This window comes from Agelaius tricolor, unplaced genomic scaffold (assembly GCF_023055355.1).
Source record: "Agelaius tricolor isolate 1412-34295 unplaced genomic scaffold, bAgeTri1.0.p SCAF_38, whole genome shotgun sequence".
NCBI lineage: Eukaryota > Metazoa > Chordata > Aves > Passeriformes > Icteridae > Agelaius > Agelaius tricolor.
In genome coordinates this window covers 4,493,350-4,520,211 of record NW_027269298.1, presented here as the reverse complement: position 1 = coordinate 4,520,211, position 26,862 = coordinate 4,493,350, and the positions used below count along the sequence as shown (strand labels likewise).

The window sequence follows — 26,862 nt, the reverse complement described above, 5'->3', positions numbered from 1 at the left end:
TAAGTAAACAAGATGTAGTAAACAAAACACGGTGTTCCAGTGGCGGTCATTTAGTAACGCGTTTTTCTGTCCTTCAGAGGGGTCTGTCTGACCCACTTGCGCCATGAATTCTTCCCCCTCAGGAGTCACAGCTCTGCACCGCCGTGACCTTGGCTAAGGCTGTATTATCTCTGCGTGACCGGAGAAGCAGCTGCAGCTCCCGGGTGTGGCTCCGGGGGCTGCCGTGCTGGGGCTGCAGCGCCAGCGCTCCCCACAGCTCCGCGGGCCCCGCCGGCCTGAGGCGGCTCGGGGACAACCGACCTGGGCCGGAGGGCGCCTCCAATCCCCTCTTCCTCCTCAGCGCCAGCAATAATAAAGTCATCAATTGCAATTTAGAACGACAATTAATAATCGACGCTAGCGGCGAAAGTTACCGATTAAATTTTAAAAGGACAATAAATTATCGACGCCAGAGGCGAACGTTGCGCACCGAGGAACGGCTGAGGCGGCTCTACCCGGAGTGCGCCACCAGGGAGCGCTGGCGGCGCCGGCCGCCGCTCTGTCACGCCATCTCTATGACCCCCGCTTGCCCCTGGCGGCGGGGCCCGTGCGGCGGGCGCATCTGCACGGCCGTCTCTATGGTAACTCCCTCCCGCCCTCCGCGCGGTCACGTGCGGCGGGCGGCGCGCGGGTCTCGCGAGAGCGGCGTCGCGGGGCGTGGCGGCGGTGCCGCTGTCAGCGCGATGAGGCGGCGCCGCCGGGGCTCCCGCCGCTGCCTCCGCCGGGCCGCGCGCCCGCCCCATGGCGCGTGAGGCCGGCACCGCCCGACCGCGCTCCGGCCGCCGCCCCCGCCCAGCAGGTACGGACCGCACCGCACGGGTCGGACCGAGCTGCGCGGGGGCGGCCGCCGCGGGGGACGCGCTGACCCGCCGGGGCCCCGCCCGCTCCCCCCCCACCCCCTCCCCCCCACCCCCATCACCCACCCCGGCCCTTCCTCTGCCTCCCGGCGCTGCGGGAGCCGGGCGGGAGCGGCGTCGGGCTGAGCCCGGCCGGTGCGGCCCGTCGGGGGCCGCTGAGGTGTCGGCGCCCGGCGGGCCCCGCCAGGCCGCGGGGCCGGCCCGGGGACCCGGGCAGCCATTTGGTGGCGGCTCCGAAATGACGGCGGGAGCTGGGCTGGGCAGCGGGTGCGGGAGCGGGAAGCCGGGCCCGGGCACAGGAGCTGGAGCCGGGCCCAGGAACGGGAGCCGGGCCCGGGCCCTGGAGCGGCAGCCGGGCCTGGTGCGGGAGCGGGGCCGGGCTCGGGTGCGGCTGACAGCGGCCTGCGGACCGGGCGAAGCCGCGGGGGCACTCGCGGGGCCGCCCGGCGTTCCTGGCACCGGCGAACGGAGGCAGCAGCTCCCGGTGCCCTCGCTGGCAGCCCCTGGGAGCCGCAGCACCGGGCAGTCCGCACTGAGGTGCCCCCGGCACCGGGGAGAGTCGCACCGGAGCCATGAATATTCCCAGTGTGGAACATTCATGGAGCTGTGCGTTAGGGTAATGGTGGAGGAGAGCCGTGGTGGGAGACAGGCCCTGGACCTGCACCCACCGTGTCATGTTTGAAGTGTCTTAAACACAAAAACACACAACGACTGAGCAGGAAAAGCGTGTCCCCGTTCTGCTGATGCTCGAGGTGCACGGAGGGTTTCCAGGAGAGTTAAGAGTCAGCACAAAGCACAGAAGGGCAGCGGAGTGGTGGGAGAGTGATGAGTGTTCAGTTCATCCAGGGTTCAGAGGAGAATGGCATGGATCTGTAACGAGACAAAATAATGACAAAGTTGAGACAGGCAACCAGGAGATTTTCTGATCTAGGCCTGTTTAATTTCCATGCAAACTTAGAATTTTGTTTGGGTTTAATTGTAGTTCCTGTAGCTTCTTTTGTGATTGTTTTCTCATGGCCATTATAGCTACATCATAATAATGAAACTAAAATTAAAAACAGTCCCCTGGATTACAAGGGTGTAAATCTGCAATTGTGGCAGAAAAGATCTAATTTGAAAAGAGAAGCAAGCAGTACAGCTGTAAATTTTCGAATCAAAATACTATTCTCTGACCTTTGGTCTTTCCTAAACATCTGTGGAAACACTAGAAATTGAAACTTATGTTGCTGGTATAAGTATTATTCCGTGAAACACTGAAGTCTTAAGTTTTGTAGTGAATCATTTTCACTACAAAAGACCTTCATGCCTTTTTTGTGAACTATTTCTTGTTTCTGCATTATAAACAAAACGTTCTCCAAGAAAAGGTGTTTTTATTAACTTGTATTTTTGTCTTGTTTGAGGTTGTGGCCATTTCACTCAAAAATACTAAATTCTAACAAATTTTAGTGTCAGTGCTTTAGGTATCCCAAAGTGAAATCCTGATCTTGATCTCATTTATTTAAGGCTTTGTTGTTTAAAAATAGATAAAATATTTACAATACCCAGATAGTAATAGCTGATAGTATTTGTTAGGAGTATGTTGTGTTTCATTTGGTGATATTTTACATGCCCTTAATGGGATGAATGTTCAGGGTCTCTCCTTGCTGACTGGACAACCCTAAGGAAAGAAAAAAATTATTTGTCCACGGGCATCTAAAGCCATTCTGTACAACCTTTAAAAAGGCTTGCCAGCTCCTGTGGAGCCCTGTGTTTTCTTGCCTACATCTCAGAATAGAAATGGTATTTCATTGAAACGGTTTAAAAAATACTAAAATACAGAATTTCTCATCTAAAAAAATTATAGTTTAAATATGGAGGTCATGTAAAAAAAAAAAAGCTTGGAGAACTAAACCATACATGGGAGTCCTTATTCACTGAAAATATTGCCAAAAAGTTGGGAGTTCTACACTGTATCTCTTCTTGGAGTAACTGTGTCAAAGCAGATCTGCTTAGAAATGGATTCCCTGTATTCAGGGAATTCATTGTATTCAGAGAGAGTTCAACTGATTTGGGTGGCAGAAAAAAATTTTCATTTATTTGCCCTTCAGTGAGTCCTGAGCAGTCAATACTGTTACAGAAGCTGAGCTGGTATCAGGCTGGTGGCAAGGACAGGCTCTCCTTTCAGGGACACCTAGGAAACACAAGGAAAAACCCACAGTGATGTTACGTAAGTGTTTAGGAAACTTTTAAAATCTACGAACGTGATTTGTGGTAGAAGTGCTGAGCAGGGAGGAGCAGGTGGGAGCTGCTGAGGGTGCACTGACTCTGGTGTTGCTTTGGGGCAGTTAACCCTGAATTGAGTGAACTTTGGCAGTCCCTGAGCAACCACCGGTGACCAGTGTAGATTTATATTGTACCCCTGTTGATAGGCACTGCTCTTCAGCCACACGTTTTAAGGAGGCAGAGGGGATTCAAGCTTTGATTTTGTAACCAGTTCACAAGAGAATCTTGTTTCAGCAAAACAGTAGCCTGGGTATGTGGAAATGTTCAGATCTGTATTTAGGGCACGAGGAAATGGAGTGAAGCTCTCAGGGAAGCTCAGCTTGGACACTGGTAAAAGGCTCTTCCCCCAGAGGGTGGCCAGGCACTGGAACAGCTCCCCAGGGAAGTGGTCATGGCACCAAGTGTGCCAGAGCCCCAGGAATGTGGGGATGATGCCCCTGGACACGTGCTGTAGTGGCAGGCACTCCTGCAAGAAGCAGAGTGGGACATGATGAGTCCCTTCCCAGCAGGATTTCTACCGGTGACTTTTCTGCGCCTTGAATTGGGCTGCAGATTGTCACAAGAGCATTATTGTTCAGTGAAATAATTGCATTGAAATACTGTATTGAATGGTCATTAAAGACTTTACATGTAGAATTTTCACATGATGTAAAGAGATTTGCATGTGACAGATATTATGGAGTGTAGAAATAAGCAAGGCACCTCAGTAAAGAGGATTTATTTCAATTTCAAGCCATCGTAGCTGAATGATGCAAAGCTGTTACGGGGATGGCCCTTCCCTAAGCCTTTAATGAAGCCAGTTTTTTTAGATCTGTGGATGATGGCTGTTGAAGAGAAATCAATAAAAGAAAATAAGAACGTATTCCAGAGAATACATTAATACTGATGATTATATTATGTGATATGTGAGTGTTTGACCCAGTCAGAATGCTTTCAGGAACTACATAACTTAGGAAGGAAAGGTGGAAAAAGCTGCCTCCTTGTAGTGCAAACCAACCATTCATCTGCATAAATGAAAAGTTTTAATAGAGATCACTTTAAAAAAGAAAAAAAAATACCGTGATCTCTGCAGTCAGCATTAAGAGCAAGTCAATATCAAGGACTCTTTAATTTAGTGATTCAAAATCAATTCAATTCTAAGATTTAGGCTTAAATCACAGTAGGATTGTAATTGAGCCTCAGTTGTGAAAATGCCATATAATTTCACAAGTTTTCCAAGCGTTTCCTTCATCTGTGGAGAAGACTTCCCTTTGTTGAGCACTGACAGAATTATTCCATGTCTCATTCTCAACCAAGCTTTGCTTATTTGTCTTTGCCACGGCCCACAAGGGACCTGATGGAGGCAGCCTGAGCCCAGCAGAGCTGACACTGTGGGGGAATTGAGTTAAGCCTTCAGCCCTTTCTGTGATAAGGGGTGAAACTTGCCTGTCTGCATTTTGGCAAATGCCCTGACTGAGCAGTGTGGGAGAGGAACAGACTAACAGAACAGCCTGAACACCTAAGCTTGGTTTCTTCAGGAAATCAGAATTGAATTCTGTTTATCGTGTCCAGAGCTTATTGAGTAAGCATAATGATTTAGATTAGTTGTAGAGAACGTCTTGGGATTAGGTAGCTAAAAGTTAATATCAAATTATTAAAGACATCTAAGTCTTACAACTTCCATCATTTGGATGTGGTACAGCTGTTTGAGGAAGGTCTTGAGGTTTCACTTATCTCCCCTTCCATCTCTCATTCCAACTCAATCAGATATTCTAGTCTAAAATGAGAAAATCAGTCAGTTATTGTTACTCTGATCCATTGCAGCCATTACTGCAATAGCAAAATACTACTGTTTTAAAAACACAACGTTGCTCAGCTGTACTGGTTTTTATTATTACATGATTTCTGAACTTAGGCTTGTACGTTTCTCAGTTTGTCATCTGAAGTAGTGCTTCTGGTAGTAGCACTACAAAACTAATTGTAACTTCACTATGTACTGATCTTTTAAATAGCAACTGCCATGACTTTTCAGACTGCTTCCTTGCATGTCTGGCCAGTTTCTGTATCAGCCATTTCTTTGGGATTTCTTTTTGCAGGGTGCTTCTACTTTGACAGGGAAGAGGAGCCCTGTGTAGTGTAGAGGTAGATAACCCATCTGCCAGAATGAACAGACAGGCCACGGATAGCTGTTCTAATGGAGTGTGCTGCCTGTTAAAAACAGAATCCAAAGGATTTCTAGTTTACCTTCTTTTTTTTTTTTTTTTTTTGCTCTCCTCATTGTGTTTGCTCAGTTTAGAGTGCTGGAGCAATTTGTTCTTCAAGAGGACATCCCTGAAATACATTGTTTCTGACAAGGAGCAAGAATCTATTAAACATTTGGCTTATGTTTTTTGTAGGAGTTGACATGGTAATTAGGAGATGTGAGATTGTTTTCCTACACACTGGGGTGTAAGAGTGGCAGGAGAGCTGGCAGGCTCAATAAAGTATGGAGATTCCTCCCTGTATGGCTGCTTGAAGTTTAGGGAGTCGAGAGCTTTTCCCAGCTGTTTGCTGGCTTAATTAGATTTTTTTTTTTTTCTGTCAAGAAATCTGAAGGTCAACACATGCTTAGTAGAGTCTGTCATTTGGGATGATTAAACACCCAGAGATAGATCTTTAAAAACCAGTGGTGCACACTTGAAGAATCTGCTGTGTTCATTTGTATGCTGGTCAGGAAAACAACTGTATTTTAAAAGCTCGTAAACAGAGAGGTGGTTTCTTGCAAGTCTCTGAAGCACCTGTGGAAACCGAACGTGGGTATTGTCTCAGAGCAGAGATCCCCGTGTCTGAGATAATTAATGAGCAGTGTGGACACAGGCACTGTTTATTAGGAGCTCGTTAGTGCCATAGCAGCAGTTGGGCTCTCTGTGTGCCAGCCTCTTAAACTTTTCCCGGTGTGAGTCATGGCAGTCACACACTTCCCAGAGCGGTGTGCTTTGTGCTGCTACCTGTGCCTTGCAGTGGGTGAAAAAGCACCACTCTCAGCCCTAGGTCAGCAGTAAGTTGTGTTGTAATGTTTCTGGTGGTGCTGCAGAAAGCTGTAAGGAGCGTTCACAGACTGGCTGTGCTGCTCGGCGCGTCCCTTGTCCGGCTCTTTGGGAAGGGAAGCAGATGTGCTAAAGGAAATGGGGGGATTCTTAACACAGGAATCAGAAACCTTTCTGGGCCTGTTGGCTCAGTGTTTGGCTTTATTCTTATTTGTTTTGCTTTTAAGCTTCCTTGGTTAAAAGACACATGTGGCAGTAGCATGTTAAAGATGACTGGGTTTGTTCATCCCTGCTAGAGCTTTGGCTGTGCTTTCATAGAAGCTGGAGGAAAATCTGATTTGTCCAGTACATGGGAATTTTCTGGCTTATGTTGGAAGTGTAACCTCAGCAGTTTGGTTTTGAGAGGTTCAACTTCCAGTTTGGTGGGTTTTACTATGGGAATTCATTTGAGGCAAAAATTGCTGCATAACATTGAAAAGCGCGCTGAGATAAGGACATCTTGTACAAGTATCCTGTTACTTAAAGGGCACTGAATGTTCATAGTACTAAATAGGATTTCTAAACAGATGGTCATAATTAACATAAAATGCATCCACAGATAAGAGTCTATTTGGTCTTCTAGTAATTCTTTCAATGGTTGGGTACTTTAGCATTAATTAAACCATAGCACAGCCAACAATGGAACTGCAGTAAGGAGTTTCTGAATTTGAACACAGAGGGGAGATCTCAGCTTCCTCTGAACAATTACCTTTTTTCTGTCATCAGAGTAAAAAAAATAGAATGCTAAACATGTAATTAAAACATTTGTGTATTTGCATTTGTAACAAGCTTGTTCATAGCCTTGAAGTGACCCAACTGGTCTGTAGGTTGCCTAGAGAGCAAACACGGTGGCACATCACAGCCCAGGGTGGGGCTGCTCCCTCCGGGGTGGAGCTCTGAATGTAAATCCTGATGATGAAAGCTTGGATGTGAAGGGTTTCAATGAACTTCTTAGGCCTGGTACCTTTTTCAGGAATGTGACTTATGTAAGATACAACAACAATCTCCATAAAGCCATATTTTCTTTGAAATACACTTATGTAAACAATTTCTTTGGTGTTACTGCACAGAGTGAGACATTTCAAGAGACAAGGAAGCCATCTGAAGTTATTGCTTGCCTTATCATAGGTCCTTAATACGTGAATTTTACATACATCAAAGGTTTTCTTGCTGTGAGTTCATGGACATAGTTATATGTAAGGTAGAAACGTGAAAAGCAGAATTGCACACAGCAATCTCTACCCTTGAGTGCTCCAGTTCTTACAAGAAAAGGCAGAAATAACATGAAAATCATAAAACTAAAAACTGGTCTCTCACTCTTTTAGTGTTTTCTTATGGCTCTTGATATTTGTTAGTTGATTTGTATTTTACAGAAAGAGAAAACGTGTTTTTAAAAAAGCAAAGCTCAGTTTAGTTTGGTGTCTGATTAAGTCTGAGTAAAATCTGCAGAAGGAAGGTGTCATTTTACTTAATTTCAAATGAAAATAACATTATAAACCACACCCCTTCCCCCCCCCCCCAAATTAATGCCATTTATTGTGAATGTGTTAAACTTAGGGTAGTCTGCATTAATTTAGTTCATGAGCGTTTTTTGGTACAGTTGTTAAACTAACCCAGAGTTGGGGTTTTTGAGTAGTTCAGCGTAAGGATTTGGTTTTGTTCTTGGTAATATTGAAATTGTGGTCTGTTTTTTTAATTAAAAGTTATTCTAAATTGCCAGAAAGCATGTTTTAAATACTCTGTTATTCACTTACAGCTGCCAAAACATAGTACAGTGAAATAATGGTCTGCTAGCCTGCTAAACAAGTGTCCAGCTTCCACAATGCCTGTGCAGGCAGCTCAGTGGACAGAATTTCTGTCCTGCCCAATCTGCTACAATGAGTTTGATGAGAATGTGCACAAACCCATCAGCTTAGGTTGCTCTCACACCGTGTGCAAGACCTGCCTGAACAAGCTCCATCGCAAGGCGTGTCCCTTTGACCAGACTGCCATCAACACCGACATCGATGTGCTCCCCGTGAACTTTGCACTCCTCCAGCTGGTTGGAGCCCAGGTATGAGTGAAGCAGCTCTTTGTTTTGCCCCTGTGTGTTGTTGCCTTCTCGTGCCAGCTGCAATATGTGTGCTGCCCCTTCTTCCTCGTTTTAGCCCAAATAAATGGTAAAGCTTAACTTTGGACTCTCTAGGAGTCCATACGTACTCTAAAAGCAACTTCACCATTTCAGGGCCACCTTCTCATAAAATGAATGCGTGTTCTAATTGTAACCTGAATTCTGATTTAAAAAGGCTCTTGAACTGTGACTGGAGAAAAATTCCCATTGGGAAGCAGACAATTGTCTGTCCTGGTTGTCATTAGAATGAGTGAACCTGCAGACTGCACTCGTTCATCTTAGCCTTGTGAGAAATCTCCTTCCTAAATGTCACTTGTTTGGAAGTGGCTGTTTAACCAAGTTCCAGAAGTGTGTGTGTGTATAATTTTTTTTTAAATATGCTTGATGATGGCTTTTCAGTTGCGTTTGCAGACACTGGCTAATCAGGCCAGGAATGTTCCCTGCGCTGTCTCGTAGCAGTGGCAAAACAGTGATTATATAATCAGTACTGCACTTTATGGAGACTAAATAAGTCTGTTCCCCTTATGCTGATTCATGTGCTTTTTCATGTTACTCTCTCTGTAACACCTTGCTGAGGCAGTAAGATGATGTTATTTACTTCGCTTTTTAATGTCCCATCCCGTGCCTATTGGTAATGACATTATGTCAGAGTGGTTTTGTTTCTCAAGTTCACATGATCCTTTTTTTTTTTTATGTGTCAGATCATTGTTGTGATCTTACAACATTTATTTTCATGGTCTCCTAACTTCTTGCAATGTATTCCAAACAATTAATTTATTATGACTAACACTCCCTCTGTTTTCCTTATCTGACCTTGTTACTCTATTTCAAGTTTTTTTCCACTGAGTTAAGTTTCCTGCTTCTTTTCTTGGAAGATTTCGGCATGCCCAAATGATGCTTAAATAATTTTTAAACTTTGCTTTATTGTATTCTTGCTAGTTCCTTTTGCCCTGTAGCTTTTTTTGTAGTAAATCATGCTGATCTGGTACACTGATCACCTTCTCCGATCTCGTGTTCTTCATCTTTTTGACATTGGTTATTGTTTTCTACCCTGCTTCTGTTTTTAAGATGTTGAGTAATAACAAAAACCATCTTTCATCACGCCAATCTTCATCTTGGGCCCCTTTTGTTGTTCCTTATGCTGTGTACATGCCCTGGGTGGGTCCTGTGTTCCCCTGCTCTCGGAGCAGTGCACACCTGCAGTGTTATGTAATTGATGGTGGTGTGGGTACCATCAGGGAGGTCAGCCAGGTGTATGTAATTCTGCTCCCTCTTCCTCCCCCTTGCGTTTTTTTAGGTACCTGATCATCAGACAGTAAAGTTGAGTAATGTAGGAGAGAACAAACATTATGAAGTAGCAAAGAAATGTGTTGAGGATTTGGCACTCTACTTAAAGCCGTTAAGTGGAGGAAAAGGTGAGTCTCTGCTGAACAGTGGAATTTTGATGTAGCTTGCTTTTAACAGCATTGTGTTTTCAGCACTGATTGTAAATGTCAGTGAGATAATACTCTCATTTTTCTAATAAAATTGCCCTGTGTCTTTAAAAGCTTATTCACGCTTGTGACACTTGTTTGTGGTTTTCTTATTTTTAAGTTTACAAAATAGTCTGTTTAATAATACTGCCTTGGGGCTAACTTTCTACTGAAACTGAACTTTCTCCAAAGGATGGCTTTGATGTCAGTTTAAGATTTTAATTAAAGTTCTTTTTGATAAAGAATTACATTATAAAGAGTTGCCTAAGAGAAGGGACGGTACCTGTGACTGGTATCCAAGTCCTAGAGAAAGACGTAAACTGTTAGACGTTTTTTTGTTTCACTCAGATGAATTTGATGAGAAGCACTGCTCTGCCTTTTCTCCCTTTCTCTGAAGGTGTTGCAAGCTTGAATCAGAGTGCACTGAGCCGTCCCATGCAGAGGAAGCTTGTGACACTGGTGAATTGTCAGCTGGTGGAGGAGGAAGGTCGGGTCAGAGCCATGAGGGCAGCTCGGTCGCTGGGAGAGAGAACTGTCACAGAGCTCATCCTGCAGCACCAAAATCCTCAGCAGCTTTCTGCCAACCTTTGGGCTGCTGTCAGGGCACGAGGGTGCCAGTTTCTAGGACCAGGTAAGGGTCCTGGACATCTGCAACAGAATATTTTTAGCTGTACCTTTTCTTTACAAAAATGTTTTGAAATTTCTTCTGTTCAGTTGAAGATGTTCTGCCAGAAAGAAAGAAGAAGGGAAAAAAACCCCAAATAATACTAACGTCTTCTGACATAAAGTTTTTGGTTGTTTCCCCTGCTGGTCCATTAAATGTTCTTTGAAATTGAGAAGAAGTATTTCAAAAATCCTGGCAAAGAGGAGTCATTAAGCACACGCTGTGCAGTTTGTAATGGAGTGTAGCAGAATGGCTGTACTGCTGCCTGTTATTGGGATTGAATAGCTGTCAATACAATCAGCCTAACCTCAGCTGCAGCATACTTTTGAAATTTTAATGATTTATATCTCTGATAGAAGACAAATTAATTGCTAAGAATGCAGCTAAAGCAAGTGCAGAAGCAAGAAAATTCTCTTTAAAGTAGAAGTTGTCCTCTCTTGACTCCTGTAACTGTTGATAGCATTCCAGTACTGTTCCCATATTTATTTTATAGTTTCATGGTGTGACATTGAAGAGGTGTCCAAAAGAACAATGGCTACAAGACTGCCCAGTGGAGAAAAGTATAAAAACTGCACTACTGATGCGTTTATTACTGGAAGTTAGTCTTAGTTCTAAGTTTGCTGTGCTTAGAGTGATTCTAAATATTTCTTCTAAACTAGCAGCTTTCTTAAAAAGTTTTTTTTTAAGTAAAACAAAAAGCAATAAGGAATTACATTCAAGATGATTTAGATGTTCCTGCTTACCTGTTCAAATACAGCAGCCTTGCTGGAATATATTTAACTTTCATTTTTGTGTGTTAAAGCTATGCAAGAGGAGGCACTGAAACTTGTATTACTGGCACTGGAAGATGGCTCTGCACTCTCAAGAAAAGTTCTGGTACTTTTTGTTGTGCAAAGGCTGGAACCAAGATTTCCTCAGGCCTCTAAAACAAGCATTGGTCATGTTGTGCAGCTACTGTATAGAGCATCATGCTTTAAGGTAAAACACCACTCTTGTGGTTTGTACTGTGCAGCTGTTTTTTATGATGAACATGGAGATTTTTGGTTAAAGAAGGAATGTTTAACTGTTACTATTTATTAGGTCACTAAAAGGGATGAAGATTCTTCTCTGATGCAACTGAAGGAAGAGTTCCGGAGCTACGAGGCTTTGCGGAGAGAGCACGATGCCCAAATTGTTCACATTGCCATGGAAGCAGGACTTAGAATATCACCAGAGCAGTGGTCTTCTCTTCTTTATGGAGACCTGGCACATAAATCACACATGCAATCCATTATTGACAAGGTTTGTCAAAGGGTTGATTTTAGTATCTTTGTAACATTAGTTTTGACTATTAAATGTTACAAGAAAAATCAAAGAACTCCATGAATTAACTTTTTTGTTCGTAGTCCTATCAAATATTAATTAAAACTAGATTGAAATTTTTTCCCCTGATGTAGCATATTCATCATATGAAGTACTTTAATTAACTTTTTGGTGTCTTATGATGAAGCTTCATAGGGCAGATTCTGAGTTGAGAAATAAAATTTCTCTCCACTGATCCTCTCTATATGCCATCTGAAGACACCTTATATTGCATTTAGGAACCAATGTCATTGATATCTTTTTAAGATCAGCAATTGACAGTTGTAAGATGCAGCACACTAATGCTCCCTTTATTTTCAGCTCCAATCTCCAGAATCTTTTGCTAAGAGTGTACAAGAATTGACAATTGTCTTGCAGCGCACGGGGGATCCTGCAAATTTAAACAGGCTGAGGCCTCATTTAGAGCTCCTGGCAAACATAGATCCAAATCCAGGTATGCAAATCAAGCTTTTTAAACTTTTCTTGGTATTCTTCATATCTAGCAAAGTAAATTAAGATGATAACCTCCATTCCTGGTTTTGAAATTCCCATTAATGAACTTAATAAACTCTTCTTCAGGGCTCTCTGAGCTCTCTGAGTTCGGTCCTAGTACTTGATGTTGTAAAGTGATACAAGGTGTGCCTCTTATTTATGATACTGGAATTACTGACAGAGTGACAACCCTGCTTTTCATCATTTTAGATGCAGCATCTCCAACATGGGAGCAGCTGGAAAATGCCATGGTGGCTGTGAAGACTGTGGTCCATGGGCTGGTGGATTTCATTCAGAATTACAGTAGAAAAGGCCATGAAACTCCACAGGTAACCAGACTTGATCATTGCATCATGTCTTCAGCTTCCTCTCCCATTTACTGGGAGATGCAACTTTGAAGAATTACTGTTGGTATGAAATATTTATGGCCTTTCTTGTGGGATAATTGATGATCCTGTTATTTACTGCATTCAGATTTTGAAAACCTAACATTTGTGAATATGGAATGCAGCAGAGCTGGCCGTAGAGAAATCCATACAAGGACAACTTAGCCCCTCAACAAGGAGTGTCCTTGTTTTTCTGATTAAAAATGCAAAATGTAAAAACATGCCATGGATGTATTTTCTGTATTTTAAGCCTACTTTTATGTGAATGTCTGATAGATGGTAAGAGGAATGTCATGTGGTTTTTGTTTGTTGTTCTTTTTTAAGCCACAACCAAATAGCAAATACAAAACAAGTATGTGCCGAGACCTTCGACAGCAAGGGGGGTGCCCAAGAGGAACAAACTGTACATTTGCTCATTCTCAGGAAGAGCTTGAAAAGTGAGTGTGGGAGACTTTTTCCTTTTTTTCCTCCTTTTAACTTAAATCCAAGCAATCTACAGAGATTTTTGAAAACATTCTCTTCCATATATTCATTCATTTGGAGGGGCTCTTGACACGACAATTCTTCATATGAAATTGAAGATACAGCAGAGCAATGTCTACAGACTAATTCCAGTTTTATTTTTTATTTTACCCCATATGAGGTAAAATTTCCTTTCCTGCAATTGAGTGCAAGCTCAGTGTCTTACAATGATTGGTTATATTACATACAAGAGAGAATGTTAATTACATTTTAATTATTTAAGGAGTGAACTGCATTATTGAACAATATGCAGCTCTGCATTCTTGAAGTTGTTTTCACCCAAATGCATTTTCAAAGAACTGCAGAATGGGTTATATAAGAGGAGAGATGATTTTGGGTTCCAGTTGTTGAAAATAAGTTTGTAATTTTTGATGTCGTGTTCCACGTCAATCCCTTATTTTTGCTAGTTTTGCAAATCCATTAAACTTCACAATAAGCACTTTCTATACCCTCTTGTTTTTTGTGTGTTTGCACATGTTTGTTTGTAGATACCGCTTGAGGAACAAAAAAATCAGCGCGACAGTGAGAACATTCCCCCTTCTGAACAAAGTTGGCGTAAACAGCACCGTCTCAACCACCACGGGAAACGTGATCTCTGTCATAGGAAGCCCTGAGGCAACGGGCAAGATGGTGCCAAGTACTAATGGAATAGCTAATCTAGAAACTGGGGTTCCCCAGCTGATCCCCCGCTGCGCAGACACCTCCCTGAGAGCTCTGGACAACACCAAGAAGGGAGGGAAGGCTGGAGCCAATGGCCAGAACGCTTCTGGCTCCCCCACAGAATCACTTCCTGAAAAGTAGGTGACTTTTTTACACCAAGGCAATTCAACAGAACATTCTGCTTTTAGATTATCTAAAAAAATAAATGGGGTTTGTGGGTGGCCAACAGATACTGAAGTGTGGTCCTGGCTTGCAGTAATTGCTGGTGCTCAGTGGCTGCAGAGCTGTGTAAGGTCTTGCAGTGCATTGTTTTAGCTGTTCAATACTCATGTGCAATGTAGACAAAATGGTAAATCTCTCCTTTAATCTCTTACCTCAGTTGTTCTCAGCCTGGTATCTTAATTACCAGGCCTCATTATCTTAATTAGGTTATTACATAAAAATAAAAAGTTATGGCATACAAATAAATTATATATATATATATATTGCATACCATTGGGTTATTACATACAAGTATGTTACTATATGCGATAAATTATATACAGAATTTGACTTCCTGAAACCAAGAAGTGCACAGAGTGTGCACTTCCTTGACACCCTCTAGTTTTGGGATTTTCACTTAAAACTTTTCAGATAATTCTACAGGAAGCACTGAGTCTCTAAACAGCTTTTCAAAACCTTTGTCTTTACCAGAATACTCTTACAAAGGGTATCAAAACATTTATGTCCACTTTTAAGTTCTCCTAGGAGAAAGTCTAAAATGTAGCGTCAGTTCAGGTTATGAAAAACAAAATTCCAGAGGAAATGTCAAGGCCCAAATTTCCATGTTATGTGGGAGTGTACACGGGGAGGTGACTGACTGAAATAAGTGAAGATATGTGTTTCATGATTCCTTGGTAATCCTTTTCAGTAAAATCGGTTCTCCACCCAAGACTCCTGTAAGCCAGGCAGCAGCTACCTCAGCTGGTCCTCCTAATATTGGAACAGAAGTTAATTCTGTGCCTCCAAAATCCAGCCCATTTGTTCCCAGAGTACCTGTCTACCCTCCACATTCTGATAATGTTCAATATTTCCAAGACCCCAGGACTCAGCTGTCATATGAAGTTCCACAGTACCCACAGACAGGTGAGTGAGATCTGCACTGATTAAGAAATAGCTCTGAACTTTTCTCTGGAAAAATATCTTTTATGAGAAATAACTTTTATGTCTGTTTCATCAATGTCTATTTTATTTCATTTTTATTAAATATCAGCTGAATGTTCTCTTAATGAAATACTAATCTCGTTAATTGCTGGGTATGTGAGGGACTTGTGGTTTGCTCTCAGGTATGTTATGCAGCTTATACTTCAGCCTCCAGAAGAACTTGAGCCTCAAGGTCTTTCATCTACTTTTTCCTTTGTTGGCATTTAATTGTTTTTATTTAGTCTTGCTCTTGCCATGGCCCATCCATGAGGGTATCCCTGGGCAGGATTCAGAGGCATAGCACACTTCTTCTGGGAGGCTTACACGTCTTTGTGCTTGCTGGAATGTTTTTGAAAGGTTCCACTTATCTTTTTAGGTTGCACTGTGCATGCTTATGTTCAGACAAACAGTTGTGGTTTTTAGCACTGAGTCATTCACAAGCTCTCTAAAGGTAGAGATGTTCAGGCAATCCTCCCCAAAGAAAGAGCAATAAATCAAGTGTGAAATGATTATTTATAGACATTTTATTTTTTAGTAATATAGATTTTTATTTTAGAGAGAACTATTTTAACTTTCTATATAAAGACTTGTTGAAGATTCTGTGTTTTCAGTTACTTAGTTACACCACAGTACATAGGAGCAATATTTTCCAAACTGGGTCCAGTTGGTGAAGGGCCAGCACTGCATCTGCAAATGTGGTTGTCATACATGAAATGATATTTAACAGAAACACGGTAGGGTCAGTAGGAGGTTTGTAAAGTGTGACTCCTCATTCTCTAAAGGTACTTACTAATGCTATTTACAGTTTTAGAAGGTGTAAAATTTGTGGGTCATTCGTGGTTGCATTAAATATGCCTTTTTCCAATTTTTAAGGGTATTATCCAGCACCTCCAACAGTACCAGCTGGTGTGGCTCCCTGTGTTCCTCGCTTTGTGAGGTCCAATAACGTTCCAGAATCCTCCCTCCCACCTGCTTCCGTGCCATATGCCGATCATTACAGCACATTTCCCCCTCGAGACCGGCTGAATTCTCCCTACCAGCCTCCTCCTCCGCAGCCCTACGGACCAGTCCCTCCTGTCCCCTCTGGAATGTACGCTCCAGTCTACGACAGCCGGCGCATCTGGCGCCCGCAGATGTACCCCCGAGATGACATCATCAGGAGCAATTCCTTACCTCCCATGGATGTGATGCACTCATCTGTCTATCAGACATCGCTGAGGGAGAGGTACAACTCTCTGGATGGGTACTACTCTGTGGCTTGCCAGCCTCCCAGCGAGCAGAGGACTGTGCCTTTACCAAGGGTAAGTGAGAGCCAGGAGGGGAAGGCTCTATGCAGACTTGGTTCTGAAGGTCATTACTGGAAAGTTGGTAAATAATTAGCATAGACCTGTTTATTACAGTGATAGAGACATGTGACTTGGACAAAGTTCCTGTTTTGTTTTTAACCTTAAAATGGGCTTGCAAAACAGACCACTGTCATCTGCATCAGGACCAGAGCCCCTTTGCCTTTTTATGTTGCTCGAATTAATTGCATATCTAAGATTTGACTTGCCATACACAGGCCTACAAATTCTTGTGAAATTCTTCAAGTGATATCAGTGGAGGGTTACAGACCCAAGGAAATTTGGGGACCCAAGTGTGTCCCATGCAAGTATTTGCCTTCTGATTAGAGTATGATGGGATATCCAGTCCTGTATTTATTCTTTCTAGGAGCCTTGTGGTCATTTGAAGACTGGTTATGATGAGCAGCTGAGACGGAAGCCAGAACAATGGGCACAGTACCACACACAGAAAACTCCTCTGGTATCGTCAACCCTTCCTATGGCAACACCATCTCCAACACCACCTTCTCCTCTCTTCAGTGTGGATTTCAGCACAGAGGTGGGAAGCCAAAGAACCTCTTTATTTTCCCTTCCTGTTTCTGTAAGATGCCATTTAATATTTCTAGGAAATATTTTCTACCTGCCATTTATTGTTCATAAAATTAAGTTAATTTTCTAGCAGAAGGGAAAGTGATATCTAATAATGATGCAATTCAATTTTGTATTAAGGTGATGTGTAACATGACTGCAGAAAAAGGGTCAAGAAGTGAAGTGATTCAATTCAGCTTCGCTAAATGAAATGTAATTTTATTGAACTCTGTGAACCTCCAGGTTTTTGTGTAGGGAACAGCAGTTGTGTTTTCCATTAAAAAGTACATTGCCTTTGATAGTCCAAATGGCCTGACTTGATGACTAGCCTGAATCAAACTTCAAGTCCTCATCAAGTCCCAAAGAATGCATTCCCTTAAAAGTGGCAAAAAGCACTGGTAGGACCTTGTGTACTTCTGTGATAAGTCCTATAAAGAAGAAGGGGAACTCACATTAGCAGTGGCTAATACATTAAAGGAAAATGCACGGCTTCCTCTCAGTTAAGTTACTGTAGATATTTGCCTAAAGAAACCTGACACTAACACAGATTCCAGTCTCTCATTTGGTGGGCCAGGCAGTTATTTGTATGGCAGAGTTTGCCCTCTGACAGGGGCACTGTTTTAAAATTTGACCAAACAGCTTATGTTGTCCCCAAGTCAAGTCTTGAATATGGCTGGAACTCCTTGATTTACTTTTGAGATACATTTACTGCTATTTAATTCAATTATCTTCTCATTTTAAAACTGAATTCCCTGTTTTTATTATTCACTGCTTATTTATTCCCTTTTCTGTAGTTCTCAGAGAGTGTCAGTGATTTGAGTGGAACTAAATTTGAGGAAGACCATCTCTCTCACTATTCACCGTGGTCTTGTGGCACTATTGGCTCTTGTATAAATGCTATCGACTCAGAGCCCAAGGATGTGATTGCCAATTCCAATGCCGTGTTAATGGTAGGGGTTTTCTGCATGTTCTCTCATTAGTGTGATGATCCTTACATGCTGAAGTGTCTTCTCTTTGATTAAACCAGCCTTTTAAAAAAAAAAAAAAAGGTCATAGCTTCCATTAGTAGTGTTTTAAAGTAGTTCTGCTCATTTGAAGTTGTTTGAATATCCTTTCCCAGTTTTGTAAATAGGCAACTATAATGAGAAGTTACTGGCCAACTGAAGAACGTGCATAACCTCAAATGAGTCCATGTATCTCCTGTCTCCTGAATATGTAGGATTTGGACAGTGGGGACGTTAAAAGGAGAGTGCATTTATTTGAAACCCAGAGAAGGGCAAAGGAGGAAGATCCTATAATCCCGTTCAGCGATGGACCCATCATCTCCAAGTGGGGTGCAATCTCCAGGTCATCCCGCACAGGCTATCACACAACAGATCCAATCCAGGCCACTGCTTCCCAAGGAAGTGCTACTAAGCCCATCAGTGTGTCAGGTACAGCTTCAGGCTTTGTGTGACAAGAATTCGTGGTTTATGCACACCATGAGCATTTCATCCTCTTTGTGCTTGCTGCAGCTATGAAATGCAAAGAGCTAAAGAACGTGTATGTCCCACTGAAGAGCAGAGAAGATAGTGAATGCTGTCTTAATTCTTTTGCAGATTATGTCCCTTATGTCAATGCTGTAGACTCGAGATGGAGTGCCTATGGCTCAGATTCTGCCTCCTCAGCACGTTATGCAGAACGGTACGGACTCCTTCCCCAGCTCTGTTCACAGCTTTTCCTCTAGCTTGCAGTTCTTCAGAGCCCTCTGTGTGTGTGGGGAATCTAGAATGTCTATTAATAGATATTCTTAATTTTAAAGTAAAAGACTTTTTTACCTATCCGGCATAAAGCCTTGGAAAAAACTAGGTTAAAGCTTGTGTAGTTTTAATACTTAATGCAGTTAATAGTGCACAATTACTAGGAGTGTATCCCCTGAGAGATCTGTCAAAGAACTGGAGTCAGGTACTGCCAAGTTGTCATGTCAAAATCTTGAGTAGTTTCAGGTTTTCTTGCCACATCTTACCCATATGTTAAATAAGGATACTTTCTTCATACAATGCCTTGAAGTATTATGAGCCACAGTGAAGATGAAGAACACATTATATAAATCACATCTAGTTTCTGTCCAAAAATCTAACATTGATAGACTAATGAAGTTATGGGGTGTTTGATTTAGAGAACTTACTTTAATTCCTAGTTTTGCCTTCTTTCTTTTAAAGGGACAGGTTCATAGTTACAGATTTGTCTGGTCACAGAAAGCATTCCAGCACTGGAGATCTACTGAGTATTGAATTACAGCAGGTAAGACCAGTTATTATACCATGAGGGTTTTTTAATTTAAAAGAAATTGTTTAGTAAAGTGTTTTAAATACACTTTTCTTAGTGTAGCTGTCTGACTGCACATGGTTTAGGTGCAGTGTTTGGTAACTGAGCTGTTTCTTTCCATAGGCCAAAAGCAACTCCTTACTCCTTCAGAGAGAGGCAAATGCACTTGCCATGCAGCAGAAGTGGAATTCTCTAGATGAAGGCAGTCGTCTTACCTTAAACCTTTTAAGCAAGGAAATTGATTTGAGGAATGGTGAGGTAAAGAAAGGGGTAATTGGGATGAAACAAATCTTGGAGGGTGTTTATCTATGTGTGTGTGTGTGTGTATATATATATATATATATATATATATATATAGAATTGCATGAATTTTAACTAAGAGTTGAAACTTGGTTTTAACACTCCCAAATATTTATAGCACATTGTTTGCAAGCTAAGTCGCTGTTGTTGCACTCAGTTATTTCCCTCAGATTAGGCAGGTGCACCTGCTGTGCTGCTGCTCCAAACATGCGTTTACAGAGTGGGAAGAATGTGACAATCATTTTCATGCAATCATTAGTTTTTGTCTATTTGTGCATGTTATAAATCTAAACATTTTGTCAATGGACTCAAATTTCTTTAGTATTCATTTTATCTGTTTCAGTACTTTATTGTGATTGGATTAAGCCTTGTATCCTATATTGTCCATGCCTGAAGTTCATTTTTGTCTGACTAGCTCTCTTGTACTGTAGAAATGCTGTGTGCTAGAAATGCATCTTCTGTTTTCACTTTAATTCTCCAGTGTTGTGTGAAGCCGGTGAAAAGCCAACTTGATATTTAGAGAACATATCCATTCTTTTTTAGACTGATTATCCTGAAGACTGTGCAGACACAAAGCCAGACCGAGACATTGAATTGGAGCTGTCAGCCCTCGATACAGACGAACCTGATGGGCAAGGGGAACAGATAGAAGTGAGTACAAAAATCTGTGTGCCTAAGAGGTCACTGGCTCTTTTCATTAGGCTTTATAGATGAGTGTGTTGATAGCAAAGCCTTTTGGTTTTAGTCCTAGTAATGACATCCAATTTCCCTTATTTAGCACTTGGGGTCTTGTACTTCTCACTCATATACCTGGCAGTTAATACTAGTGAAGTTAAAAACAGCTCACAGTTTATACTGCTTCTGTCATTCACAGCCATCTTTGAACAACTGGCTTTTGCTTTAGTGAAATGTGGTAGACATTCTAATAGCAGGACATAAAATGAAGGAGTTTTATGACCAGACTCCTGTTTCTATTAGCGTAATGTAGTGGAACTGAATAGGAAAATGTAAAGCTGGTAGGGACAGAGTTGATGGGCATTTCTCCTTCTCTCTTGTAGGAGATTCTGGACATACAGCTAGGGATTAGCTCCCAAGAGGATCAGCTGCTCAATGGAACAACTGTAGAGAATGGGCATCTGCTAAAGCAGCACCAGAAAGAATCTATGGAACAGAAGAGACAAAGTTTAGGTGAAGACCTTGTGATTCTGTGAGTGTTAGACAAAACAGCAGTGTCTGCCAGTGTTAGACAAACAGAAGCATCAGAATAGTGGAAGCATGGTTGTGTAAGGATGAACTACGTACCTGCTCAGACTTGGATTAGACATCTGCATTGTTTGTACATGGTGGAGTGAGAAGAACCTGTTAAGAAATAGAATTAGGCCACAAAGCTGAATGTCCCAGGCTGGTACCATTGTTCGTATGCATCGTTGTAATCGTACACACTGAAACGTGTCACAGCTGTTCAAAATACCTTTCACAGTCAGTAAGCAAAAAATGCAGAATATTTTTATAGTTAACAGAAATTAAGAAAAACTTCAAAAGGTTAAATGGCGGACTGTTTGCACAAATCTCCGTGGAGAGGTAGATTTTGAAATACACTATTTTAGGTTTCTATGTTCTGTAGTCTTTAATGAGTAAAGCAGCCTTTGAAAATGAGGCAGACTACTTTAACATCTCGAGCGTACCATTCCAGAGGAAGATGTTTAGCCTGTTGCTAAAAATGAGTTTGTCAGTATTTATTTAATGCACACAATTCAGTTCCGGATACTTGTGCATGTCCTTGTTTAATATTTGTGTAACTTATTTTTCTCCTCAGGGAGGAGCAGAAAACAATCCTGCCCGTAACTTCTTGCTTCAGTCAGCCGATCACAACATCTGTTAGCAATGCAAGCTGCCTGCCCATCAGCACATCAGTCAGTGTTGGCAGCCTCATTTTGAAAACTGCTCACATTATGTCTGAGGATAAAAATGACTTTTTAAAGCCTGTTGCAAATGGCAGGATGGTTAACAGCTGAAAGGCATTCATCTTTCCAGCTTGTGACCACACCATGGAAGCATTTACACTAGCTTTTTATATATATAATATATATTATATAATGTATATTTTTTTTAAAAAAAATAATATTGGGGTCATGCATTTCCTGTGGACTCTTTGATACTTCAAGCCCCTCTCGCATTAGCATTCTGAAGAAAAAAAAACTTACTTTAGTAGGGTAAGGCGTTCACTTTCCACAAATGAATGGAATTTGGACATTGTTTTACTTAAGCTTAAAGCAGCTTTTTATGAGTTTGTAGCAATCCGGTGCGGTATCTGAGCCATTCTTGTTGAAAATGGCTTCTGTAGAAAACTAACAACTCAGTTATTTAAACTAGCAGGATCCTACGATGATACATCTAGTGAAAGGAAGACTAACTTATTTGTCTCTATTTTGTTTCACAAGAGAAGAACTTTTGTCTTGTTGCAGCTGCTTTTTCTTTAGTTGTGGAACTTTGCATGGAGTCTTGTTTCCTGTTGGAAGACTGAGAGGTGGAGATTTGGACTTGAGGCTTTTACAGGGTTAACACACCATTAGCTTTGCACTGCTGTGTTATTTGCAGGTCTGTGGGGCAGTGCTTTGCTGCAGCTTTTGGTTTCCATTCCCCCAGTTTATGCTTTAGTACTGTAGATACACGTACACAGGCTACTTGTCCAAGTAAAGTTATCAGAAGTAAATCAAGTGCCTAAGTCCTCCAGCTAATGTACTAGGTATTGGTTTCCCCAAGCTACACATGAAACAATTTTCAACGATTTTGAGAGGTTATGCACTAATGTAACAGCAGTTTTGGGTGTTTTTCTTATTTTTCTTTTTTTTCGTTAATAGTTCTCAACTTGGAGATTATAGGATCCAGATGACTTGGCAAAAAGTATCAGGTGCTCTTGGCTTTCCTTTGAAAACCCTGTATCTAGTGTTTGCACTGACTAACAAGATGGTATTGCTGTTTTTTGTACTGTTTTGTTTTAATTTAAACTAAATATTGGGAATTTAAGGTGGTTGTAATTACCTTTGTTAAATGTTGTTAATCATAATCTTGTATTCAGGTTTAATTTTTGTTTATTCAGTGGCAACTTATTTTCAAAGACCTTGAAAATACAATGAGATAGCATTATCTGACCTTCAGAGTGCTGAAAACTGTATGAATTTATGCCCTGTTAAGAGGTGACTGAGAATCATGTTAGACATGTCAACTGAAAATTGGTTTTCATAAATACACATGAACTAGAGCCCTGGGCATATTTTTTTTTGAAAAGCTTAAAAATCCACTTTTTTTTTCTTTTAAGAAAGCAGGATTCTCCTTCCTGATGATTACTATCTTCTTGTTTGTCCTCTTACTTTTCTTTGTGACAAGTTTTACATTTTTTTATGTTTTTATTAACTTCTGTGAAGTTGTTTACTCTGAAAATTGTACTGGAATATTTTAAGCCAAGCTGATCTTTCACCAGGTGTACTGCATGTAAGGGCTTTTCCTGCTAGCAAAATGCTTAAAGAGGATCATGTTACTGGTCGTCTGAGTTGTTATTTTACAAAATCACAGCTATGTGGTCGGGTAAGATTTTGATAACTGTTTTGTGCACGCTTCTGGGGGGTGGGGGTTGGCATTTCCCTGAGGGTTACTGATTAGACTAAGTAAATATTGGTGTTTGATATCTCTCCTAACGAACCTGTCCATGAAATAATTATGTTGTAAATATACCTGCAAATCCAAGGGTTAGTTTTGATATTCTGGTGTCAGTATGGAAGATCTTACACATCTATTTAATACTCCAATGTCAAGGAATGTATGTAGAAGAACAGTCAAGTAGTCTTTTCTTAGTTTCCTTTGGCTGTTGCTGTACCTTCTCCAGCCAGTGCCACCTCACTCTAGGGTTAGACTGACGCTTCTTTCACTCGCTGCGTGAAGTGAATGGATACAAGAACCAGACCACCTTTGTCACCTTAACTTATTTCCTATTGATGTTAACTTTAACTTAGAATGTTAGACATAAATATGATTGTTGTATATTTTATACCAAGACCATTCTGTAAATATGAATTTATATTACTTTTGAAATGCTTCTGAGATACTATTATTTGCTGTACAATGTAATTCCAAAACAGATATGCAAACAAGTATGTCTCTTTCATGGATATTTAAACAGTGAGATCTTCCATGTTGAAGGTGATGTAATTTTTTTAAAAGATTTTTAAATTTTAAATTGCTATTTTGTTACAAAAATAGAGAAAATATAAAGGTTTGAGAAGTCCTTATTTGCCCTCAGGGAAAGAGCCCTCTGTGCACCAGAACTCCACAGAACATCTTCAGCATGATCTGAGGGTGAATATATACTACATAAATTGATTGTGTATTTACCTTAACTTTTTAATTTTAAAATGGCAATTTTAAAAACTTGGTTGTGCTCTGCTGGAGGGGGTTGGGATAAGCTGCTTACACACATTTGCCTGTTTGTCCAGTGAAATAAGCCTGACATATTCCTGCCAAGGTCTTGGCATATTTAAGAACGAGTGTATCTCTAGACTCTTGTCTGCAGCAGGAGGTCCCGTGATAGAGCAGTTCTCTAGGATGACCATGCACTTCATGTGGAAAGTTGGCTCTCAACTGAGGCTAGAGTTTTCTAGTTGAATTTTTAACCTATAATGACAGGCAAAAGAATTATTTGAGGGTTTAACAGCATGTCGGCTTTGTCTTAGGATTTTAACACTGACTGTGTGGTTTTTGCCACCAAACTGATGCCCTCCAGTGCCCTGACAGGGAGAAGGAGCTGAGGTGGGAGCACCTGGCTCTGGCTTCCTTCTTTGTTGAAATTTCAGCCTGTGACCCTTTACAAACAAGTATGTATTCATTTGTTAATTGTAAATCAGGTGCCTTTGGGCTATGGAAGGGCTTATTTTCTGACACTGAGAGAGTGACTTACCTTTGTGTGTCAATAGCAGTGATGCCCATTTAGGTTTTGGCCTAATTTTACTGTGCTGTCAGAAAAGAAGGCCCGGAGCAGATCGGGGGAAGAGATTGGCTCTTTTGCTTTGCTTGGACAAGCATTTTGGGTTGGTTTGGTTAATTTTTTTTTTTTCCCCATTAGGGGTACAGCAGGGATTTCACATGCAAGAGAGACAGGAATTATTAGTATCTAAGTTAATTGTGTTGCCTCACTACCTGGATTCATTCCTTGGTTTGCCTCATTTCCCACATAGGTCTTAAAAGAGACTAATGCTTGTGCTGGGAGAATGCTTGTGTGAGAAAGTAACTATCTGTACATTCTTAACATATACTTAGAGCAGAGTGATTGCCCTGCTACTGATATTTTGTTCCTGTAAACAGGTGACAAGAAATGAATCTTAGTGTTTATGCAGATTTTGCATTGTAGAATGTATACTAGACCCTTCAAAGGCAAGGTTAGACTCTTTGCAAAGCAAACTGGCGTTGGTTCTTGGTAGTCTAGTACAGGGACACTGAAGTTTGGCATTTGATTTAGGAAAAAGAAAACAGTTGCACACAGCTGATTATGTTAAATAACCTCTTAATTAAGCTCTTTGTAGAAGTCTAATTTGGAAGGTTTTAGTGCTTTGATAACTCAATTGAAATTTTAATTTCTCCTGTACTCAAGAGCTGAATGCTGTTCTTGTATAATAGTGTACTAGGCTGGATGAGGTACAAAATAATGCACAGTGGTCAGAAACAGCTGAGGAAAGAACGCTTAAAATAACTCAATCTAAACTCAGAATAGTTCCAAACATTTGTTTTGTTTGCTTTTTTTAAGCACAAGTTGTCAAGTTGTACCTGTTGCTGTACATAAACACTGTATGCCAGCAGCTCCTTGATCATATTTGTGAACAGACTTTTCATTATTAGACTGGTATTAAAGGAAGGTGTTGAATTTGAGAGTGTAACAAAGTGAGAAATGATCAGATGATCTATAGGATGTAAAAGTCCATTTTTATGTTGTAGTTTAATCCCTTTGTTAGGAAGTTCCCTCTCATTGAGGGACCTCTTCTGCAAGCAGAACACAATAAATGTGCTTTTTTAAATGACCCAATTTCCCAGTATAAACGAACAGCTGACTTTGGCAGTAGTCATCCCCCTGCATCTCTTTGCTGGCAAGGGAGCAGGACAAGGGTGGGAAAAAACCCCAAAACTGTCGCTGATGAAATGAAACAAATCTGAATAATCTAAGTGCCCAATGCCCAAACATAATTCCACACCCCATTTCTTTAAGGATGCTTGTGGAAGCTTTTAATCACTCAAGATTCTGCTGTAAAAGCTGAAATAAAGCAGAGCCTGGCTGCGTTTCTTACTGCCAAAAGCCAAGGTCATTTGCACATAGCCCATGGATTTCTCCAGAGTAGATCTCCGTTACCCAAGGCATGGGAATGCATGCGTTTTCTTAGCTGGGCAAACAAGTACATTATACAGTAGTTGTGATACAACACACGTGGCTTTGATTTGTACTGCACATACCCACTGTACAGCCACTCCGAAGTATTGTGGTTAGCTTGCAGCATCTGCTGTCGCATTGATACTGTTTACTGCGTATTCTTTTCCCTGGAAGTTTTAAAGAAAATTTTTTTTTTCTTGTTGCATTGATTACATTTTATAAATTTGCTTAGCTGGAAAGTTTGGGAAAAGAGGCCTGTTTGTCAATTGTACAACCGATTGTGAAGCTCTAGTGTGAATATTTTTACGTCTGTATTAGACATTTTCTTTGCAAATCTATTGTTCGATTGAAATGTAAATGAAATAAAAGATGGTGTACACCCATCATGTATAAAGCAGGCACCATCGCTACGATGGATTTAATGCTCATTTTTATGGCGCATTCTCAGCTTCTATTTAAAACTATAATTTAAAGAAAAAAAAAATCTGTAAAATGAAATGGGGATATATGGGGGAGTAAATTCTATTCCGTTTATTTCGGTTTTGATTCCCAATGGTAATGTTTCCCTTCGTGTTAGAGTAGGGGGGTCCCGGCGGGGCCCGTGTGTCGCTGTAGCACTGACGTGCAGAGGTTGTAGCTTTGGCTGGGCACGGATAGAGCATCCCGGTTCGGTGTTTGAGAGACTCGATGGAAGAAGTTTGCAGTATTGACATGTATTTGCATGCACGAATAAAAATTATTTGTCCACCTTAACGGGCTACTTGTCGTCAGCGGGGGCTGGGGAGCTCCGGGGGGAGCGGAGGGAACGGAGCCACTCCGGGCTGGGGGGAGCGGGGCCGGGGGCCCGGCCGGTGCCGGTGCCGTTCCCTGGGGGTCGGTCCCGCCGTGCCGGTACCGGTGCCGTT

The 26,862-nt window shown here is 41.5% G+C and overlaps 1 protein-coding gene and 1 non-coding gene across 5 annotated transcripts; both read left to right on the top strand.

Annotated features, from left to right (window-relative positions):
- Positions 1-680: 680 nt before the first annotated feature.
- RC3H2 (ring finger and CCCH-type domains 2) lies at positions 681-26,710 on the top strand. 4 transcript variants are annotated; one of them, XM_071454219.1, is made up of 21 exons: positions 681-838; positions 7,959-8,255; positions 9,610-9,727; positions 10,182-10,415; positions 11,251-11,426; positions 11,529-11,729; positions 12,111-12,243; positions 12,492-12,610; positions 12,992-13,104; positions 13,678-13,986; positions 14,760-14,974; positions 15,905-16,332; positions 16,742-16,912; positions 17,736-17,891; positions 18,161-18,374; positions 18,540-18,624; positions 19,143-19,224; positions 19,372-19,506; positions 20,092-20,199; positions 20,607-20,755; positions 21,365-26,710. In XM_071454219.1, the coding sequence occupies exons 2-21, from the start codon at positions 8,025-8,027 to the stop codon at positions 21,561-21,563; spliced, it is 3,576 nt and encodes a 1,191-aa protein (XP_071310320.1). In that variant the 5' UTR covers positions 681-838; positions 7,959-8,024; the 3' UTR covers positions 21,564-26,710. The 4 variants fall into 4 exon arrangements, with proteins under 4 accessions (XP_071310320.1, XP_071310322.1, XP_071310321.1 ...); XM_071454221.1 differs by having other exon boundaries at positions 20,607-20,736; positions 21,365-21,544; XM_071454220.1 differs by lacking the exon at positions 17,736-17,891.
- LOC139603470 (small nucleolar RNA SNORD90) lies at positions 11,909-12,022 on the top strand. Its single transcript, XR_011683684.1, has one exon. It is a non-coding gene; the product is annotated as a small nucleolar RNA SNORD90 (small nucleolar RNA).
- Positions 26,711-26,862: the final 152 nt, after the last annotated feature.

What these genes read in the sequence shown, in the direction of transcription:
- RC3H2 (XM_071454219.1), top strand. Translation starts at nt 8,025, where the DNA reads ATGCCTGTGCAGGCAGCTCAGTGGACAGAATTTCTGTCCTGCCCAATC. An exon ending in TCTCAGGAAGAGCTTGAAAA is followed by an intron (nt 13,105 to 13,677) that starts GTGAGTGTGGGA and finishes GTTTGTTTGTAG; the next exon opens with ATACCGCTTGAGGAACAAAA. An exon ending in ACAGAATCACTTCCTGAAAA is followed by an intron (nt 13,987 to 14,759) that starts GTAGGTGACTTT and finishes AATCCTTTTCAG; the next exon opens with TAAAATCGGTTCTCCACCCA.